General features: G+C 33.8%; 1 protein-coding gene across 2 annotated transcripts; it reads right to left on the bottom strand.

Annotated features, from left to right (window-relative positions):
* Nucleotides 1-1462: 1462 nt before the first annotated feature.
* On the bottom strand, nt 1463-9404 carry LOC149577669 (soluble inorganic pyrophosphatase-like). Of its 2 annotated transcripts, none has more exons than XM_089824949.1 (9): nt 9330-9404; nt 4309-4608; nt 3720-3748; nt 2960-3025; nt 2727-2834; nt 2398-2463; nt 2163-2283; nt 1956-2037; nt 1463-1832 (listed from the first exon to the last, which is right to left on the bottom strand). In XM_089824949.1, the coding sequence occupies exons 2-9, from the start codon at nt 4463-4465 to the stop codon at nt 1790-1792; spliced, it is 672 nt and encodes a 223-aa protein (XP_089681075.1). In that variant the 5' UTR covers nt 4466-4608; nt 9330-9404; the 3' UTR covers nt 1463-1789. The 2 variants fall into 2 exon arrangements, with proteins under 2 accessions (XP_089681075.1, XP_089681083.1); XM_089824957.1 differs by lacking the exon at nt 9330-9404 and adding an exon at nt 6854-7035.
* Nucleotides 9405-10470: the final 1066 nt, after the last annotated feature.

Genomic DNA, 10470 nt, shown 5'->3' with positions numbered 1-10470 from the left:
ATATCCTAAATATATACAAGGGACTTTTACTATATGAGATGCAAAGATGCGCAAGGACAAGTTCAAACTATTCAATCCACCAACTTATCAAAAATCAAATAAACTAGCAAGGGAAGACTACAAATGGGAACCTCCCCAAAAAGGATGGGCAAAGTTAAATTTCAACAAGGCTTCTAAAGGTAACCTAGGTCTCGTTGGCTTAGGGTGTATTATCAACTCGAATAAAAGTTCTTATTTGATCAAACATGCTAAGCCTCTAGGGGTAATGTCTAATAATCGAGCACAACTAGAGGTTATGATCAAAGGTTTAAATATTAGTAGAGAATTAGGCATTAATAAACTAGTTATAGGAGATGACACAAATTAATCTAAATGCATTAAGGAAAAGGAAAACTCCTAATTGAATTCTCAACTTTAAACTAATCATAGTTGATAAATTTGAAGAAATAATAATAAAACATATTTTACCGTGACGCAATAAAGAGGTAAACAACCCCGAAAACAAAGGTGTAGGTGAAAAGGGTCTTTTGCTTAAATTATCTAGATAACAAAATGATCTTAAATTCCATATCTAGATCTTATACAACTTTAATTTATAATAAATAGCCATCATATTGTAAAACCAGCCAAATTTAATATAATAATAAAGGTATAAAGATGAATAATATAATTACAACTAGGCTTGATATTAAGTAACTAGAAGATAATTTCCACAGCAAGTCAAATTATGATATTGCTATCAAGATTTAACTATGTGATTTTAGAGTCAAACTCATTGACCCATATTTCATGAGTAGTGATTCAACATGCTGAGCTGGAGTAGTACTGGGATGGGTGACCTCCCGAGAAGTCCCAGTGCTTCATCCCTGTGAGCATCACCTAGATCCAATGAATGCTAAGTGTTCCATTTATTCTCATGAGAGATGGATTCATGTTGAATCACTACTCATGAAATATAGGTCAATGAATTTGACTCAAAAATCACACAGTTAAATTCTAATAGCAATATCATAATTAAGTAACTATTTAAGATAAACAAACAACATCAAGATACTAATTTTCTTGATCATAGTGACTAATTTAAATTCATCATCATTAGGAAGAAAGCAATTATAATGAAAATTTCAAATTGAGAAAATTAAGAAGCATTCCCTTGAGGGAGCAATATAGAAGTTAATTGATTAACTTTTATCATTTTATAATACACATGAATTGTTAGGACATAATTTATACAAAATTGAGATTACATATTCATTGATTATTAAGAACGATCTTGGTCAAAAAGTAAGTGTGTGCAGAATAAATTGAGCAGACAATTTAATTAGAAGTCAAGCAGCAAAAAGAACACTAACAAAAAAAAAAGGTTACAAAGACAGTAAACACTTCAATTTTGCATATAACAAAAATTAAATCTATCGAAATTATATATAACAGGCTTTTAGCCTTCACTATCAAGGCACCGTTCAACAAAGCAAGGAGACTTCATTGCATTAATTTCACCTTTGCAAAATAGAAAAAAAATACTGTACTCGGCCGGTACAAAATCAAATAAATACATTACATGTCCCTAGGTCCTCAGAAGATACAAGGAGCCTATCAGACATGTCTTCCCACACTCATCAACAATTATCAAAACATTACAATGTATAGGTAATACTCTGTACCACCATACTTGGAAGGGAAAAAAATTCTAATTTGTATTTTATCATATTATATTTTTAATTTGATTGGTACTTAGTTTGTTTTAACTTTACTCGAATTGCTTCAGAAAGGGTAGTTCACATATGCCTCATCGTCGCAGACTCTCCACGATGTATGTTGCATACAGGTCCCTGTAAAATCACAAAGCAAACCTCAGATTCTCAGTCCTACTTCTCAAGCTAAATTGTATCAGTTAATATATAATTACATACCATATTCATAACCCAATAATACTTTAGCGTATGTAAACTTACATTGAGTGTCTTATAACTTCAACAGCAGTTGAAGCAGGAAGAAATGCATCCACAGCAACTTCTTTGTTTTCATTTTTCTTGTCTATAATGCTGTCAAGAAAAACCTCAAGAAAAATTGTGGTCTTGAAAAACAGATAGCTTTAATCACTAAAATATAAAAAATCGAAAGCATTCAGTACAGTAGTATTCTTGTTAAGTAAAGGATACAATCTTCAAAGAAGCGCCGAATCTCTTGTAAACGGTGAGGAGCAAGCTCTGAGATGTCCTTGTAATGACGGAACTCAGGATCATCAGCACAAACAGCAATAATCTTGTCATCCTTTTCCCCCTGTGATATTTTTCAGTTGACAGTATATAAAGAATTTTAGTCCGGCCAGCCTGTGAGAAAATTGACAAAAGAACCCAAGGATCACTTCTCCTGCACTAAATTATGGATACATACTTGATCAATCATAGGCATCAGACCGATTGCTCTAGCACGAAGAAAGCATCCTGGAAGAACAGGTTCCTGTTGATTTACACAAAACGTAATTTTCTTTAATCACAAATATCTAAAATCCGACACTTCGATCTCAATCAAACAATACATAAGAATATTTAGTTTTACACACATGCAGGTATGGATTGAATCAAACTAAAAACAATTAGTAAACATCAAATGATCTACATAATGAAGGCAAGAACTTCATAGGATATCACATTAGAACAATACATGAGAGAGACGAATAAATGAGTAATGCTTATAGTTATTACTAATGGAATCTGCATTACCTGCATGAGCACCAGTACATCCAATGGATCATTATCCTCACACAGTGTTCGTGGGATAAACCCATAATTATGAGGATAAACAACTGATGAGTACAGAATCCGATCAACCTACATATAAATCATAGGAAAAAAATTAGTGACCCTAAGATGGAAGAGTACACATACTATTAATGTGAAGAAGGGATGACTGCAAGAAATCTAAATTTTCAGGTTACAAAGTAACCAAAGCTTACCTTGATGAGACCAGTCTTTTTGTCCAGTTCATACTTCACTTTACTTCCTTTTCCAATTTCCACAACCTAGAATGTCAGAGAAAACATCTTAGCCTCCTAATTATTGACAAACAAAAATATTTAGCCAGTAATCACACATCAACATTCCATTATCAATATAAATATACTACTAATGACAGATAATACAAATTTTAATATTTATACCCAAGATAGAAAACCTAGGGATTAATCCTTGGAAAACAAGCATTTAATTGATCTATGAACAGGACAAATAAGATACCAAAAGATGGGGTTCCTCAGAAATTAATCACAAATTAATAATATAAAAGGCAAAAGGAAGTAAAAGTCGAGACTATTTTAGGAATAACCAGAATCCAAGAAATCAGTCGCTTCTATCAGAAATCTGATAAAATTGGGACTGCTTGATGAATATTTTGCAAATGTTGCAAAATTCAACTGTTTAATTCAATCCTAAGAAGCATTCTACAGCCCTATGTATAAGGTCAAGAGCTTATCAAGGATGAAAGATAGAAGTGTGCAAATAACTGTGGCTACTGCCGAGATCAAGTAACAGTTAAACATAAGATGATGAGAAGGTTCTCCAGCCAAAAACAGTGAATTTTTGGAGCAGATTTTCAAGTAGATTTATTTATACAATAATTTGATCAAGAATAACATCTCCCAAAGAGTATAACAGGAGCAAGGCATACAATCCCAAAGAATAAAGTGACTGCTATCTTGCAATGCAATGTGTACTTACACAGTTAAAAACTGCAGGAGCTCCAGGTCCTGCATCCAGATGTTCAACATAAAGAGATTAAAATGATATATCTAAGTATAAAATCATAGCAAAATTGCAAAATTGCAAATTACTAATGACTCCTGTCTTACAGATACATGTAAAAAGAACATTAGAATGGACTTCCTTCCTGGTTTGAAAAGAAAATGTGAAAATACCACAAGACAAAAAAGATTCATGTTACTTTTCAAAGCCGGACAATAATTGGAAATCAGAGAATAACCAAAGGAGTAAGATTTTATAAATCCCATACAGATTTGAAATGGAAGTGGCTTATTGGCAACCAAAGTGTTCATCATTAAAAGATAATGTCACACATGCAGTGTAAAGTTAAAACACTCACACCTTTCAACTTATTCAAACTTATGAATTATTGTTAGCATACACAAGTGTGACATTGTCCATGCAATCCAACAACAACCTATAATTGAATGCTACTGGAATGAGACTGTATATGAAAACTTCTTAATGTTGACATTGTCCATGCTAGAGTATTGATTAAAATGTTCATCTAAACAGAAATGATCAAAAACTAAATGTAGGACCTTACCAATCTCAAGATCATGCCAAGGATGTGCAGCAACAGACCTCCGAGACATAGATGAAAGAATTCTTTCGTTCAAAGGTGGATTATGAGGATATGAATCCTTAAATCCGTTGCCTGCAGCATTGATACTGGGGGGAGCCATTTCTGAATCCTGTGACATAAGCTTCTTTGTTTCAACTTACGTTGACGTTGAAGAGTAACGCTTAAGCAAATTCCCTATTTAGAGAGGGAAATAAGTAAGCCTCCAATAACCCTTTTGTTAGCAACAATCAACCACTGATTTTGCTTGAATTGAATCAGATCCTGCATGGAAATATAGGACATTCAATATATGTCATTACCTGTTGATACGCAAAAAATTGTTGATACGAGAATCATATTCTAAATATTCACTTTTAGTAAATACTAAATAGTTAGTAACAGGATAAATGCTATAACTAATTTAACTGAAAATGAATATACTTCATATTTTAAAAGCAACAGGAGAAAAAACCTCATTCAGGCCATAATTACATGCAAAACAATGAAAGTTTCATTGAATATTTCTGACTCCCAATACCAAGAGGAAGATCAGTGATTATAATGAATTTGCAATAGTTGAAACTACTCAATATAAATATAAAATATGATCTGTTTCAACAAGCTACAATTTTACAATCTAATTTGTTGAATAATAAAGAAGCTGTGTAAATGATCTGAACGAGTGTAACAAAAGATAGAACAGATCAAGGTTGAAGGACTTGTTTGAGCACAATTAAAAATAAAAAGTAACCAGCGGCAGGGAACATAAATGGTAGACAATATATCTGTGGGTCCAAAACGTTTGGAAGACATCAAAAGATTTGTGAATGCCTTAATGAAGAACTAGCCATGTGTAATATTTCATAACTTTACCTAGTTCTACACTGTCAGGTTTCTCCTAAAATATGCTGTAATAAAAGTTTTGACTGTTTGAGCTATCATTTGCAGCTAAAAACTTAAAAATAAAAGATATATGACATGCCAATTAAAAGGTAGTACAAAATTAGGAAGGCTTTTGAAAGGTGCAAATGATTGCTTGAAGCACTCATTTCAAATTTTCAGGAATAGGACACTACAAGCAAATGTACACATACAATTTAAATACTTCAACAGCATATTTATCAGTTGAGCATGACAATGGCCATGTCTTGCCACGTACAACTGCCATGTCAAACAGTGAGTTCGAAGAAAATAGCAAATGAAGCAGTCACATTTAAAGCAGGTCTAATCACAAGCTCAAGCTGGTTTGGCACCTTTTTGCAGTCTAGCAGCCAAAATGGAAGACCACCTCTACCCCACATAGGAGAAATAAACCTTTGGAGAGCATTTCAAATCAGAAGGAGAAAGATTTCTTGACCAACCATTATGGTCACTACTGGAGAGGGCACTAGGCTTCAGCAACAGTCTACATCTACAGCAGGACCAAGTGACTCATACTACATGTTGGAGATATAAAAAGAGACTCCCCAAGGCCGACAGAATCTGATCAGTTGTGCAAAATAAACATGGATAGAAACCTGGAGCTCAAAAAGCATACCACTAATGTCTTGCAGAAAATAGATAGTTGCCCAAGCTTCTTTACCGTAGAGAGAAACAACAACAAAGCTAGAAGTGTAGAGTAGTACCTACACATAACAGAAATGGGCATAGATATTAAGGATGCCACTTATGTTTTTGGTACTGTATAAAGAAGCTATAATACCACCAACCCAGGTAGGCATTCAAGACATAATAACTCCTAAAACTCCAATCCATAGTACTTTTAACATAATCCTCATATCAAGTAACAGCATCAAGCGCACCACTAAAGGATCAAAGTTGGAAGTGAAGCTGAAAGGTTTAAATTGAATAAAATTGGATCATCCACTGCCTAGAGCCTAAGGCCCTAAAGGGTAATCTCTGTCAAGATTTCATCCCTATACATGCAAAGATCGTATCAATAAACCCTAAGGCACTCACTGTCAAACACAAACAGATACTTCAGTACACAAATATGATGTGCAAAAGTCAACTGCTGTCCACTGTAAGATATCCATATTTACTGGATAACATGTGCATCTAGATTACTCATACACTTCCTCACCATGCAATGAAGTTGCACACAAAAGACATACATAATCACAGATTGGAAGGACACACATATTGCATATAAATTTATTCCTAAACCAAATCTTTCAAATTTCACAGTGTAAATGATAGAACTGTACCCCACTGTACGACAAATAAAGCTAAATTCATTTGCAACAACAAACCATCGTATCCAAATTCACCTAAGCATTCTCTCATATGTTAAATAGAAAAGAAATTACAGCCTAAATTGGAGAATCTGTTCTAATAGCACAAGCTAAGACTCTAAACCAGCCAAAAACTCACCATGTATTTACAATTTCACACTTTCCTGAGTAATTCTCAAAACAAAATTATATATTTTGAGATTTGAGAGCATAGAAGTGCGACCTCTACAAAAACTAGCCCACATCAATTGCCACAAAACTAAAAATAAATAAATAAATCAGACAATACTCACAGAGCTAAAAATTAATTATGTGAATGCATCCCGTCCATACAAACAAACCCATTCTAGCTTCATTCAATCATCTTAGAACACTTAAATCTTGTGTATCATGCAAACAGACATGTAAACTGGCTCAACAACACCTAACAAGTCAAGGGCACTTTCATCCCAAAATGCCAATGTAATTGTACATCCTGCATATGCATTAATCCACGTTTGATGTAACAGATTAATATCAACAACAGAAAATACATACACACATTAAGGAAACAAATGTGCAAACAGTAATAAAAATAAATAAAATAACTATTTACTTATTAGAATATCAGGACAATACATTCACATCAATCTCTAACACAGAACTCTTTCATAAAGCAAATGTTGACTTAAGAGAGTTCAACTAATACGTAAAACCACACCTTGCCAGAAATATATAACGTAAATGCAAGCTATTTACACATTGGAATATCACAATGCAGTGCATTCATATCAATCACTCGGACACAGATCTCTTTCATAAGGCAAATCCTGACTTACACAGTTGGACTAATGCACAATCCACACCTTGCAAAAATATATTATACTAAATCTGTTTCAAATATCCGACAGCCTACCTATAACAAGAAGAAAATATTATAGCAAGTTAACCAGGAAAAATTAACGATATCAAAGTAAATGCAAATGATGCATCCCATTCATTTGAAGTCAGCCAACAAGGGAATTTCGGATTGGGAATCACCAATTTGACTATAGAAATCCTACAAAGACACCCAATTTTCAAAATTATTCAACTGGCAGAGGCCAGGAAGCTGAATATCAAGAACTCTTAATAGAATCTAAAATGTCAACCTCTTCAGGGTAAATTCCCTGGAGCTTAAAAAATATGATACTTCTGCATGTACATCTGCACCTAAACCATAATGTGTATGCACACATCCGTAGACATTTGCCTAACTTAAAATTAAATACTTGCATCATTTTTTGAAAGCAAGACTGTGGCAGAGATATGACATTTTGCTTATACTCCAAAATATGAGCACAGCTTAATCGCTCAAAACTCCTTTCAAAAGCAACAAATAACAATACGATAAAACGTTGTGCATAATTATTCACAGTAATATCTAATTTAAGAATGGAATAAATTCAAATCACACCTTCCTACAATATTTTACACCAAAATTCCCAATTCCCCTGAAACAACAAATATATTTCAACCCTTTTACTAATGCTTCCCCTCAAACAACAAACGTAACTGGACCTTTTTACTAATGCTCTATAAACCGTATATGGAGAAAACAACTACAAACTATCTGGAAAAAGAAAAGGAGTCTTCACGAAATCAAAGATAACTGAAGCAATACGTTCATTAATTTTTAAAAACGACCAGAGATGAATCAGATCTGCCTTCATCGCCTATTCATACAATTCAACATTGCTCATATATCTGAACAACAGAGAACTGAGATACTAATCCCAACTATTCATTGCAACTTGTAAAGCATCACTGCATGATACCGTACGTCACTTTCCAGCAATAAACCTACCATGGCTGAGACAAGTATCTGAGCTTGGAACAAATTCTGCACCGCTCTAGGGGCTTTATAAGCTTAGATCTAAACAATTCAAATGGATGCATAAGCATTTTTCAAAATTTTCGCAAGGTTATTATGTATTGCCTTAGCATATGCATATAAATAACCCTATTCTTTAAGGAGAACCAGAACGCTAGCTCGAGAGTTCGCAACATAATGTTCCCGGATTAGAAGAACAATTAAGAACAGATCTCGAAGAATAAAGACAAAATGATCCTAAAGCCTACTTAATTTAACGAATTGCATAAAAATAGGGAGAATTTTAAACGCGAAACTCTTTAAATAGAGCCTATCCCATTGCCTAATAGTCTAAGCAGTTGAATACACTTAAGCTGATGTATCCACACAGCTTACGCACAAATTCTTTTAGTTTTCACCTAAAACTCCAATGAAGAAACGAAACACAAATCCGTACTATCCGCGTAGCAAAATGTACAAAATTGCTCGCGAAAACAAGTAATAATCAAGCATACAATATGTCGGAGATTTAAGATGCTTTAAAAAAAATTAACTGTGTAGAGCAGCATAGGTTGACTGTGCACAGAGGTAAAATTTTCATAGATCTAGACCAAACGCTCCTAGCATCATTAAACAATTGTCGGCTGAGAACATGACACAGCCAAATTCGCAATAACATACAAGATGATTTGAAAATGTTTTTTCCCCTTTTTTCTGAAGAAAACAACACACTGCAACTCGCTATGGCACCGACGCTTAAAAGCACCAGAAGCCAAAAATAGCATGAACTTCACAACAAGCCAAATCAAACTGCCTTTCACTACAAACACTACTTTCGCATCAGATCTCGAAAGTCCTAAAAATACCACATTATTTCTCGCTCGACATAACAAAGCAGAGTGCCTGAAAAAGAAAGAAGAAACAGATCGAATCCTAACCTCTTTCTGTAGGAAGCTAATTGCGCAGACGAAAACAGTGAACGCAGCGATTTCGAACAAATAACCTTAGCTTGTGAAATGCTAGTTCCCGCCTCTGGACATTTATAGGGCAAAGGGAAGAAGCGTAAAGAAGAGCACCGTAAGGAGGCATAAGGCATCGGAATAAAGGCATTTTTTGGTAGAGGAGGGTGACACGTCATCGTGTACAACTAGGACAAGACCCATTCTAACAAGTGTGATGACTGCGACACCATTCCTAACGGTCTTCGTGTTTCCAAGGCGCGTGCGCCTCTCATCGGACGGCTGACGTTGAAGGAAGGAGTCATCCACGCCGTTGATGGCGAGTGGAGCGTAAAGGAAATGGATGCCAGCCTGGATATTGTTCTAATTTTTTATTTTCTTTATGGGAGGATATTTTGCGAGCATTTTCAAAGGCTGACATTTGGGCATGGGACGTATGGTCATGTATTTTTTATGTTGATTACGCGGAGTTGTGCTTTCGGTTATGTGGGTTTTCATTTTCCGTTCTCCTTTTTTGACCTCGGAAAGTAAATACGAAGTCAATGAGTTTACCCTAATTATCCGAAGGCATTTTTCTTGTGAAGTCTAGAGTGTACACTTTGGAAGTAGTTAAATACGTTGGAAGACCACTAAAACTAGATGTTCACACACAACATTAATTATACATTTTATTATTGTTATTTATTTTTAAATAAATGAAATTTTCTAGCATAAAATAAAATTGAAATTTTTTTATAAGCAAGCGTCTACAACACAAGAGTAACTTGTAAGTCTCTAATGAGGGAGGAGCACATAATAATAATTAATTTTCACAAACAATAAAAAATAATTAAATAGACTTTTAAATATTATTGTTGAAGATTAACATAATTTAATTGAAAGTTAAGAGAAAATAATTATTATTTCTCAATAAAAACATTTTAAATGTGAATTTAAAATCTATTTATAATGGTATTTATTATTTTTAAATGTGAATTTAAAATCTATTTATAATGGTATTTATTATTTTGGAAAAATATGTTTTTGAGAAGGCCGTATTTATTCATATTATTGAAAAAAATTATATATGGTGAATTTTTATATTGATAAATTAATATGGCAACTTTTATTAATTGATTAA

This window comes from Cupressus sempervirens, chromosome 1, assembly GCF_028749045.1.
Source record: "Cupressus sempervirens isolate cs-2001-9-10 chromosome 1, ASM2874904v1, whole genome shotgun sequence".
In the NCBI taxonomy this organism is placed as follows: domain Eukaryota; kingdom Viridiplantae; phylum Streptophyta; class Pinopsida; order Cupressales; family Cupressaceae; genus Cupressus; species Cupressus sempervirens.
This window is presented reverse-complemented; position numbering and strand designations above follow the sequence as displayed.